The sequence below is a fragment of the Mustela putorius genome, unplaced genomic scaffold, assembly GCF_011764305.1.
Source record: "Mustela putorius furo isolate JIRA1106 unplaced genomic scaffold, ASM1176430v1.1 tig00000083_pilon_pilon_pilon, whole genome shotgun sequence".
NCBI classification, from domain to species: domain Eukaryota; kingdom Metazoa; phylum Chordata; class Mammalia; order Carnivora; family Mustelidae; genus Mustela; species Mustela putorius.
The window spans coordinates 28,266,153-28,278,240 of record NW_025421273.1 but is presented as its reverse complement, the minus strand read 5'-3'; the positions used below and the strand labels follow the sequence as shown (position 1 = coordinate 28,278,240).

The following is a 12,088-nucleotide window of genomic DNA, read 5'->3' as shown; positions in this document are numbered from 1 at the left end:
CTGGGCCACTGCTGCTGCAGAGATCGCCCCTTGGGGAGTCTGTGCTGGCCAGGAATGGAGATTCTGTCACCCCGCTGTGCTGAGTCCTTGGCTGGCATTGTTTACAAAGTGGGCGGACTTTGCTTGGAAACTGAGGCAGATCCCCGGGACAGCTGCAGCTGGAAGTTCTCTGCTAACCACCTCCTTTGCAGGGTCTCTCTTGAAGGAAGATCTGAGGAGTGCACCTCCATGGCCACCAGAGTGTCTTATTAAGTACCTGGCGTCATTCGAATCTTAACTGTGCCACTTGGTTTGAATCTGAACCTGGACAAGTCCCCAAACTCACAGGTTTTAGTTTTATTTTGTTTCTTTTTAAAGATTTTATTTATTAGCATAGGAGTAGGGGGAGAGGGAGAGGGAGAAGCAGGCTCCCCGTTGAGCAAGGACCCTGGGATCAGGAGCTGAAGGCAGACGCTTAACCAACCGAGCCTCCCGGGTGCCCTGCAAATTTTAGTTTTAAGGGAAATAATACTGATGTCATAGGGCGTTTCTGAAGAGTAACTGAGAACAGCCGTATAAGGAGAGGCTGCACGATGGACTCACGTGTTCACTGTTAGATCCATTCTCGTGGGGATGCAGAGATGGTCAGTTTCAGAAAGATCCCCACACGGATTTCACCCAGTCGCGGGAGACACGGCAAATACACAAGTCCCTGTACAGGGATTTCACCAACTGCAAAGTCCTTGTTAAAACAAGGTGATGTGGCAGAGTTGGTGGGCAAAACATCGTTTGATGCACTGGAACTAAAGCCCACCACCCAGAATTTTCTCTGCAGAGCTGAATTAAGGGATGCATCAAGAACTGGGGACACATTGGCAAACAGACTGCTAATATTTCGGACAGAATGTGCATGTTACCGATGGCGTGCTGAATTAAATGTGATTTTAATACAAAGATTTCTCAGATTGATGAGTTTTGCCATCTAGTTAATACTTACTCTTACTTGCTAGGAAGAATTAATTTAGAAAAGAACACTTGATTTTCATTTGCCGGAAACCAAAGAATAAACTGGGACAGAGTGTGCTAAAACAGGCCTTGACAGACTTTCTCTTTCTCCGTAAAGGGCCAGATAGTAAATATTTTAGGCTTTCTTGGCCACGACAGCCTCTGTTGACACTACTCCACTCTGCCGTCATCGCAGGAAAGCTGCCGCAGACAGTATGTGAACAAATGGGCATGGTCGTTTGCCAAAAATATTTTAAAAACATGGAAATTTATGTTTTATGGAATTTTCATGTATCATAAAATACCATTCTTTTGACTTTTTTTTTCCCCAACCATTAAAAATGTAAACACCATTCTTAGAAGCCCACAGGCTGTCCAGACAGGTGGTGGGTTGGATTGGGCCACCCCCTGGACTAGGACTTCAGCGAACGTGGGAGTAACCAGTTTTCATTAGCAGGATAAATGAAGCAAAGCACCAAAAGGGACTTATGAGGAGTTAGCATAACTGATTTTAGCTTATCACAGGTGGTCCTAAATTTTTAGAACATGTGCCTATGAAAGTGTCTCAGAAGCTTAGCCTAGCCATATTGTCTGTTTTTTTTTTTTTTTTTTTAAGATTTTATTTATTTGACAGAGAGATAGAGAGCACAAGTAGGCAGCACTGCAGGGAGAGAGAGAAACAAGCTCTCCGTTGAGCAGGGAGCCCAATTCAGGGCTCTATCCCAGGACCCTGGGATCATGACCTGAGCCGAAGGCAGCCGCTTAACTGACTGAGCCATCCAGGCGCCCCTTTTGTATTTGATAAAGATGTAGCAATAGCAAGTATTACTCTACATAATAAATCTAGTGCAGAATCAGTTTGTGTTACTACAGTTTCTGTTGCTTGAGCAAATCCGAGATGTCGAGGGATGGAGAATTTTAAAATGTAAATGTATACCTTCCGTCCTTAGTAGGTCTTTGAGCTTTCTGTGTGAATGCCTAAAGAGCATTCTCTCTTCCCATTCTGCAGCCCCTCATCTGCTATCCCATTTTGTAGGTCCTGTATTTCATCAGAACCAATCCTCTATTCCTGGAATCAACCTAAATATCCAGTCATTAAGTTTCACAAATAATAGTGCAATGAATAATTGTGTTGTCTAAGTATATAATTGCATGATTTAATATATAACATGTATATAGCACAATTGCAAATTTGTCTTTGGGATAAATTTCCAGAAGGGGAATTAATGGATCAAAGGTTGTAAATGCATTTGTACTTTTGCCTTCCATAATGATTATATTGATTGAGAGGAGACTATGAGTGGTGGTTTCCCTCTGATTATAAAATGTGTTATCACGTTTTTCTTGCACTCCTTAAGTGAATTATGGTATCTTGTTTTAGTTTTAATTTGCATTAATTGCATTTCTCTCATGATTGTGGTTCATACGATTATGATCCATTTGTGTTTACTTTCACTGAACTGTCTTTTTATGGCCTTTGCTAGTTTTTCTACTAGGGATTTTTTTTTAAAGAGCTCTTTATATATTTGGGAAATGAGGTCTTTGTTTTTGGTAATAGTCATAAGTATTTGTTGCTTATCTTTTAACATGGTTTATGATTTTAAAAATGTAAAGAGGACTCTTTACTCCTTAGTTCTAGAAAATCTTTAGTTATTGTAGCTTCTAAATCTGTCAATCTGTCTGCCTTTCATTTTCTCTCTCTCTCTCTTTTTTTTTTTGTCTGTATGAGACTGCCCTTGTTTTAAATATGGCAGTCTCTCAGTCTTCCCCCTTTCTTTGCTAAGGATACTTGTCACTGGATTTAAGGCCCGCAGTAATTGAGGATGATCTCATCTTGAAACTTTCAGCTTCATCACACCTGCAAACATCCTTTTCTCATTAAGGTCATAGTCCTGGGTTCTGGGTGGGCATATCTTTTGGAGTGCCACCATTCGAGCCATTGTAAGAGCACTATTTGATTGTTTTACTTATTTTCTTCTCCAGGGGTCGACTTATATTATATTACTAGTTCAAGAATTATATTACTAATTATATTACTAATGTTTGATTTGAATATTTAGAGCTCTTGACATGTATTTTCAATTCCTCTCTAAAGGAGAATCATTCTGTGCCTTCTGCCATCCAGGGTGTGGGTGCTGTGCCTAGCATTCCATTCTGGGACTTGCAAGAGCAAGTGACTGAGAACTTGTAATACTTAATTTTAATTTTTTCTGCTCCATAAACTTTTTTTTTAAATTTTTTTATTTTTAAAGATTTTATTTATTTATTTGACAGAGAGAGATCACGAGTAGGCAGAGAGGCAGGCAGAGAGAGAGAGAGGAGGAAGCAGGCTCCTGCTGAGCAGAGACTCGATGCGGGACTCGATCCCAGGACCCCGAGATCATGACCTGAGCCTAAGGCAGCGGCTTAACCCACTGAGCCACCCAGGTGCCCTGCTCCATAAACTTTTGATTTTTTTTTTAAAACATGTCTACATTAGGTCTTATTCCTTTTTTCATGTTTCAGCCAAAATGATATATTGAACTAACCTGTGTTAAATGTAATAATGGACGTCAAAGTCTTCTTACAGTGTTTAAATTCAAGAGGCAGGAGCCCAGCATCGCGTTCCTAAGCATTGTCTATAGATAGGTGGTGTTAAAACGTCGCTAGTAGAGAACAGAAATGGGTATACATAAGCTTTATAACTTTGGTCAAGTTTTATACTTTACATTCAGTTACGTCCTAGAAAGTTTGAAATTTCAAAGATGTCAGCAAAAATATTGATTAGAATGGGTTTTAGGTTTATAATGATACGTGAGTTTATGCATTTGCTCGCTCCACAGTCTCCAGTCTCAAAATCGAGTATAAAAACTGTCTGCAGAGTAGATTTATTCATACCGATCCTGTTTTCTTGCACAAAATCCTTAAACACACCAAGTAATGGATAGACTGAATATATTAACATGAGGTTGTAAACTGTATTTTTAAGGTTACAGTTATAACTTTTTAAGTGTGATGAAATGTCTTCCTTTTTACTCTTCTCAATAAAATCTATCATTTATTGTACTAAAGCCTTTATGACTGAGCCAAAGACAGTCCTTTAGCTGCAACAGTACCGAGTGTAATTCAGCTGGCGCCCTGACAGTTTTTCATAAGCTCCCTCCATATTTGGGAATCATTCTTCACCATACACAGGGCAGACCTGTCACTGAGTCTGTTACCTGGTAGCCTGCGTAGTTTTCCTTTGTTTCTTTAGTTCTCAGTTTTATCAGTGATAAATTCTCAGTCACCATCGGGTTCAGCAGTTTTGCTCATGAGAATATGAATACAGAAAATTACAAGAAGCTACAAGGGAACTTGGTGGTCATTCTGGTCTGATTTTTTCCATCTTGTAAGTGGTGACATTGAAGTTCAACTAAAGAGGTGACCTACATCACTTACTGTTGAGGTGGGGGAGTATCCGTTAAAACCTGGGCTTTGGATCTCCACACCATTGTTCATTCCTCTACTTTTAGTGTCTATTCATAGTGCCTCTTAAGTTGCAAACTGTAGCTGCATAAACATTTCTTGAATATAAATAAATGTGAGCCTTTAATCTCAAAGCTTAAAGTATTCCTTCAGTGTTTATTTCTAAGATAGAATTATATGCAAAATTAACTCAATTTCAGACTCTCCCTGGTTAGGAAGTTTCTTATGTTTTTAATCATCAGAGAAAATATTTAATAGTAAGAATTGTCTGCTAGATATTTCAAAAGGCATGACAAGATTATAGAGAGTAAGAGAAACTCATAGAAGCCTCATCACCAAGGTGCTGATCCATTAGGGTGTGTTTTTTCCCAGTCTTTTTTGGTTGTTTTTTTTTAATTTTTAAGTTTTTTATTTTTTATCTCTGCAGAGATTCTTTCAATCAGTGATACCAATTTTGTTTGCCTCTGAACTAAGTGCGAGTATTTTCCTTTTTATCAACTTTCCTGTGAAAGAATCCTTTTTTAATGGACGCTTGAAGTTTTCTTTGAATGTGCCATCATTTTACTCTTCCTCTTACATAATGCTGAAATAAGGTCACAGGGTATCCTTCTTGTCAGACTTGGGGACGTGTTTAGGGATGATGTTCTGAGCAGCATGGTGGAAGGTTCTTGAGGATACAGTGAGGGGCTGCTTGAGAAAGCTTTTTTCAGTGACCTTGGTGGCTGTGAAAGAGAATGAGTTTGCTTTTGCCAGAGCCAACCACCTCATTTGTAAAAACCTTTGTAATTTTGATTAGAGAAAATGGTATTGTATTTTAACTGTAGTGTTTTTGACCACCATGTTTTCTGTTTTCTTGGTCCCAATGGTCGACAATGCCCTGTCCTTGTTTTAGCCATGTCTTGGGGGAGAGGCAAGATATTACACGGTAATATACTTGGATTGCAAGTAACATTAGAATGAGAGAGGATGTGTGTCTTAGAACCAAGGAAACAGAATCTGAAATTTAATTAATACTCATTGAATGTGTCATGCGTTTCCTAATTTCTTTCTAGTGTTTATGAGGTAGATATTGTTCTTCCTGTTTTATGAATGAGGAATGCTTACAGAGAGGTGGAGGGACTGGCCAAGATCAGTGGAACTTGAAAGCAAGAGAGCTGAGCTCGAAAACAGGTATCCTTGACTCGAGAAGCTCCTAATAATCATCTCACAAAATAGGCTCTGAAAGGTGAATCAGTCTGAACAGAGATGTTGTTTTTGATTCCACTCATATCAAAAGAAAATCAGATGTCAAATGGCTATTTTTGTTTGAAGACAAATAATTAAAGGTTTTTCATTTAGAATAATGAAAGTAGAGAAACTAAAAATGAATACCTGAACTCCCAAGGACCCAGAGGCATTCTGTTATTTGTATATACATAGAATTGCTGTGTTGCACCATCTGGGGGAAGGGGGCCCTGTGCAACTTTGTACCCCGTGTGAAGGGCACCCCTGAAGTGCATCGCGGTGTGTGATGCAGAACTTTCTGCCCATGAGGCCAGCAGCATGTCTCTCTGGACCTACATTGACATATGTTGAACGGGAGGTTTGCAGTCGAGATTTTTTGGGTTTGTGATCTGGTTCTGGCATTTGCTCCGGTCCCCCTGGGCTGTTAACCTAGTTAATTTTTCTCTGCCTTGGTTTTCTCATGTTCTTATCTCGATGTCTGAATCAGGTAGCTTTAGCACATTCACTTTCTTTATGGAGAATCTTCATTGGTGCTTTAGCTGCAGGGGGCGCATAGCTACAATGCCTAGAGGGGGAGCAAGAACACGGAGTGTCTTCTTAGGCAAGTCCCATCGTGTGGGTGACTTGACTCCGACTTCTTGAAAGAAATTCTTGGTGTTCGGTCGTATCTTTAAGAGCATTGTCCTGATACATCAGATGGAGTATTACAGTAGATCTGCCCGTGCTGTCTGTTAGGGTGTGTAAAGGATGTTTTCACACATGGAGACAGTAGATTTGCATACTGTTAAATTACAAATAATGTTCAGCATTGAAAGATCTAGAGGATGCTTTATTTCTTTGTAAGAGCAATATTTTATAGCATGTGACACATTTTTCCCATTAAGTTTCTAGTTTTTAAGTAAGTATGCGACTTATATAAGTTGATTAATTATGTAAGTATATGTGGTGTTCTTCTCATATGGAACTTGGGAGCTATTTTCTGTTCACTTATCTCCCTTTTTACCTTAAAATTTTTAGTCAAATGTGATGGGAACAATTTAAGAGGTGATAAGATGAGTGGGCTGATTTAGGTGATTTCTCAAAGACAGAGAAAGAAGCTCCTGTTTTTGTCAGGCATCTCAAAAACTGCCTAATAAGTGACTTAGAATCCCTTGTAGGTTTAAAAATAAGGAGCTAAATTATTTTGATATTGATGGTGTACATATATTCTGCAACTTACTTTTTTTTCCTGTCATTTTTTAGGATTCTGAGTAACAATAAAATATCCGAGCTGAAGAATGGCTCATTTTCTGGGTTAAGTCTCCTTGAAAGACTGTGAGTATTTTTTAATATCTTATTATTATTTTACTTACTGCCTTTTTTTTGTTATGAGCTTTCTTTGAGTGAAAGATAATACTTAGCCGCATTTTTATTTTAAGTCTTTTTCTGAACTCCCGACTTTTTAAAATAAAAATTTGGAGTTTTCCCAAAATTTTATTATAAAAAAGTTTAAGAATAAAATTTCAAGAAACAGTTATTTAATTGGATGTTGGCAAGCTTTCTGTAAAGGGCCAGATAGTAAATAATTTAGGCTCTGTAGACCATATGGTCTCTTTCACGATGCCTCGGTTTTGCCAGTATAGTGGGAAAGCAGCAAGAGACAATAAATAAATGAATCGATGTTGAGGTGATGTTATTTGCAAAGTGGGCTGGGGATCATGATTTGCTGACCACTGGCTTTTGGAGCAGAGATGCTGTGTCGAAGTTCTCTCATGAAATGTGGTTGGGGCTTATAAAATAGTCAAGTAGAATTTAAACACCTAAAGGAGGGAGGGAACTTTTTGGATCAACTTTGATATGTTATTCATATGTCTTTGAATGCAATAATTGTGTTTTGCTTAGAAATTAGGTCTAATTTTGTTCATGATCAGATATATTAGTAGTAGTGCTTATTTTTTTTGCCTTGGATTTTACAGAGTGCATATTTAATTTGCTTGTATTAGGATTGATTGTCCTAGATCACGTTTCAAATTCTTCTTATTACTCATACATTTAGGATTATATTTTAGGACTTTTTTTTCTTCTTTTTCCTTTGGTGTTGTCTAAACACCCAACGTGGGGCTTGAACTCATGACCCTAAGATCAAGAGTTGCATGCTCTGCTGACTGAGCCAGCCAGATGCCCCTCAAAAACATTTCAGATGTATGTAAGGTTTGAGTAATATAAGGAAGCTCTACTGTGAGCCTCCCCAGTTCTGTGAAATTAGAGATTTCCCTTACTTTCTTGGTTCTCTGTGCTCTGCTTCACTCTTTTTCTTTCTGTGTGGTCTTCCCTTGACCATCTTTCCCAGTGGTTTCTATAAACTCCCACAAGACATTATTGCTTTGATCACATATGTGTTATTTAAGCATGTATGTAAGAGTTTTTATTTATCCTTTTATATTATCTGTTCTTTTCATTGCTCATGTCTTAAATCAAAAGTCTTTTTTTTTTTTTTTTTAAAGTAGTCCTCATGTGCAGCATTGAGCGCAACACGGGGCTTGAATTCATGACCCTGATATCAAGACCTTAGCTGACATCAAGCGTCAAGACACTTACCCAGCTGAGCCACCCATGTGCCCCTTAAATCAAAAGTCTTAAAATCAGGTTTTTCCATTTTTTATAAACATATATAAAAATAGCGCTTTTCCATATATGAAGTAGCAGTACCTTCATACGTACACGTACACGTGTATATGTATGTATGTACACAGACACATGTGTATAGTGTTCAGTGCTTAATTCTCAGATTTTGTTGCTTCTGTTTTCATTCAACTATTCCTGCTCTGTTCCACGTAGGCCATGTGCCTCAGAGGGGCCGGTCATACCTAAGCCCCAGGCCCGACTCCACGGCGGACGGCCCTTCACTCACATTCCATGGGCCCAGGGTGAGGAACGGGCAGTGACCAATTTAACTGAGTCAGGATTTGCTCAGCACTTTTTGGGAAAGGAATTTCCTTACTGTCAACAGAACAGATGGTTGCACAGCCTAGAGACTGCTGCCACTGGCGTGGGCCGGAGCCGACACACCAAAGATCAGGGAGTCGAGCCCATCTCGGTCAGCAGCAGGTAGGCTGGAGGGGCCTTGCTGAAGTAAGGTGAGGCGGTATGTTCTCGTTGGGCTTTCTGTTTCTTGTAAGAAAAGTCATTGTGCTTGACAGATAGCCGTAGCATGTTGCACAATGTCAGGCACCGAGTAGCTGCTTGGTTAATAATGGAAGGATCAGTGGGATCTCTTTTTCCCCAAGGAAGGATGACGGGGATGCCTAGGTTATAAATGTTGTTTGTTGTGTTTATAAACATGTTTTAGTTTTGGCTGCTAGAGTTGCTGTGGTTGTCCATGCACATCATACAAAGTATGGGTGTGAATAACTACCCTTTTTACACATACTTTTTAATTTCATTTTGGTCTCTGACTTATTTTCCATCATTTATTGATGAGAAATCCCTATACAGGATAGAAACATACCAGGTTGCCACACCTGTTAGGTGATAGGAAGATGCTGCTGTGATTGTTTTTAGCTAAGGGTCTATTTATACCTGAATCCCAGAACACCACCTCTCTTTTGTAGGATCACAGATATAGATAGGATAGATAGGACTCACACATGCATACGTATGTGTACTACATATATGAGTGTGTGTGTATATATATATACACATATACACAGACTAAGACCCCAGTGATGACTTTGGGAACTGGGCCGTCTCTATTGGAAAACATTTTTACCTAAGCTCTGCATTTCCTACAGACCCTTCAAAGCCCACACCTGAGTCTTGACCTCACTGCCGCTGTGTGGGACCTGCCCCCCGTACTGTCACCATGGGAGAACAGCACACCACAGAAAGAAAGAAAAGGAGATAATATGGCTAGGCTCTTCCTGTCTGGTTTTGAGAAGGAAGGACAGGGGACAAGGGTTCCAGAGGAAGCGCCCTATCAGTAGGGCCTTTGTGAGCATGAGCTCAGACAGAACTCCTTATCCTGCAGGTTCCTGCTGGGACCAGTAGCTGGAAAGGCCCCAGATGGCCTGAGAGCTGAGGCTGGCTGGTCCTTTGTGGAAACTCCCTGGTCTTTGGTTTATCTTGTGCTCTAAAAATTAGGTAAAACAAAGGAATCCCATAGCCAGTGGCTTGACCTTTTGCGAGGAGTTCATGACCAAATACTGATGAATGTCTTCCCAGGCCTTTCCTGGTATAGCTCCATTCATCTTCTGTGGGCGTGGCAAGTCGGTGTTGGTGCAGGATGATAAGGAAGGAGGCTTGGGGGGCTTGAGGTTTTCCTTCCCCTGTAGCCCAGCACTGTGTTTCTCGCAGTTACACATTCTACAGCCTTGCTCTTCTCTGATTTGCTGTACTGATGTTATAGCTAAAGCCTGTATAGGTTTTGTAATTTCCATGCCACCTCCTTGAATAACCTCTTAATTCTTTCTACTCTTTTCATAGCTTTTCTCATTTTCCCTCTCTACCAGGTCATCTAACTTTTAACTAACCTACTCCACGTCTGTGTCCCACTGTGTTAAGACTATCTTGTCCTTCCTTCATGTCAGTCAACTTTGTTCTTTGAGTTGTAAGCTTTGTATTCTTCTGTGATTTTTGTCACTGTAGGATTCTATTCATGTACTCTGGTTTGCTTGGGATCTCATCATAAATCTGTGAAATATCTTAGGGGTCTTCTCTTCCAAGACCCCGCAGAGACTTGAGGACTTTGGGTTCTCTGTGTATCAGACACAAGCTGTGTGAATGCAGTGGTTGTTACCAGACTGCTCATGGTTGCTGTAACAAGATACCATAGACTGGGGGCCTCAAGCAGCAGACATTTATTTCCTTCTACTTCTGGGGGCTGGAAGTTCAAGATCCAGGCACTGGCAGGGTTGGTTTCTTGTAGGGCTGTGGGGAAAGGATCTGTTCCGGGCCTTTCTCCTTGGCTTGTAGATGGCTTTCTTCTCCCTGTGTCTTGCCATGGTGTTTCTTCTGTGTGTGTGTGTGTGTGTGTGTGTCCACATTTCCTCCTCTTATAAAAATACTGGTCACATTGAATTAGGGCCCACTCCAATGTCATCATTTTTGAGTTTATTATCTCTTTAAAGAACCCATCTCCAAATACAGTCCCATTTCCAGGGAAGAAGCGTTTGGACTTCAACAAGAAGTTTTGGAGGAGACAATTCTTAAGACAATGATGTAACATTTTTGTAGATTTGCTAATGTCTGTTTTCTTTGCCTATTCCTAATTCCCAATTATTCTGCCTTGGAAGGGATGAAAGAACAGAGAAAAAGGACTTAGTTTTTGGCTATTGAGTTCCAAAAGTCTTACCGAGTCCAATACAGAAAAGAAATTTGAGAAAAGGTAACATAAGAGGAACTTCCTCCTTTTCTAGATATATATTCTATGGGCTCACTGGGGAGTGAGAGGGAATGTAGAAAGATCTTATATGTTGGTGAGTCCCTAAGAAGGGTCTCTCTTTGCTTCCCCATCCCTATTGGTTTAGGGAAAGGACAGGGGAAAAGACCATGTAATAAAACCAATATATGGTTCTGAATCTAAGGGCAAAGGGTCTTTGAAGCCTCTTTCCTGGAGAAGAAGCAAACCCTTGGAATTTCCCAGGGCCCATTGCAATATAGGGGCAGAAGAACTGGTCACATAGCCATTGAGGCACATGGGCTAGGACAGTCCTGTAGAGTTTCCCAGGGGGAACAGCAGACTGGCCCTTGTTGAGCAAAGAGATGTGGTTGTTTGCAAAGAGCTGGCAGTAAGTGACTTATTTAGGGTCTGGGCTAGTTGAGTTGAGTTCTGGACTGAAGACGTAGCTAGCTGCTTAAGTGACTTGAGGTCTTTGTAAATGACATCAGTTTCAAAATTTTTGGAGTGTCTGATTTTATTCCTTCACTGCTTGTCCTTCCTGCACGTTTCTCCTTAGGTCTTCCATATGTGAGCCTGAGAGCATTCGGTGCTCCAGCACTGGGCTGAAAACCACTCCCCTCTGCCCTGGGAACCCTCAACCAATGCCTGAGAGCAGATGGTGGACAACCACCTGACCACCCCACCTTTCAGGAGGGGTGACCCCTCGGCTGCTCTATGCTCGCTTCCACAGTTCCCCACTGGGACTGGAGGTCTCCTCATCAGTGCCCCTTGCATGGGCTTCCTTCTCATTAAAGGCTGGTTGCATTTAATTAACTAGCAAGTACACTTCAGAGATTAAGGAAATCTGCACGTCAAGCTGCCTCCGTCAGTTCCTTTGATTTGAAGGATAGCTTCTGAAGGGGATTCATTTTCTCTCCCTCACTCCCTCTCTGATATAATAAAACAAGCCTGGGTGCACATATCCTTCATTTTAGTGTATTGTGATTCTTCCTCTTTTTTTTTTTTTTTTTAAGGTTTATTCATTTGAGAGAGTGAGAGTGAGCATGCGAGTGGCAG

General features: G+C 40.6%; 1 protein-coding gene across 2 annotated transcripts in view; it reads left to right on the top strand.

Moving 5' to 3' along the window:
* The window catches only part of ADGRA3 (adhesion G protein-coupled receptor A3), a 124,729-nt gene that overhangs the window by 29,613 nt on the left and 83,028 nt on the right, over positions 1-12,088 (top strand). The window contains exon 2 of one of the 2 annotated variants that reach the window (XM_013061530.2): positions 6,898-6,969. In XM_013061530.2, coding sequence (XP_012916984.2) covers positions 6,898-6,969 — 72 coding nt within the window. Of the gene's footprint in view, positions 1-6,897; positions 6,970-8,723; positions 8,743-12,088 lie in introns of those variants that run through there. The other variant, XM_013061529.2, reaches the window with a different exon arrangement.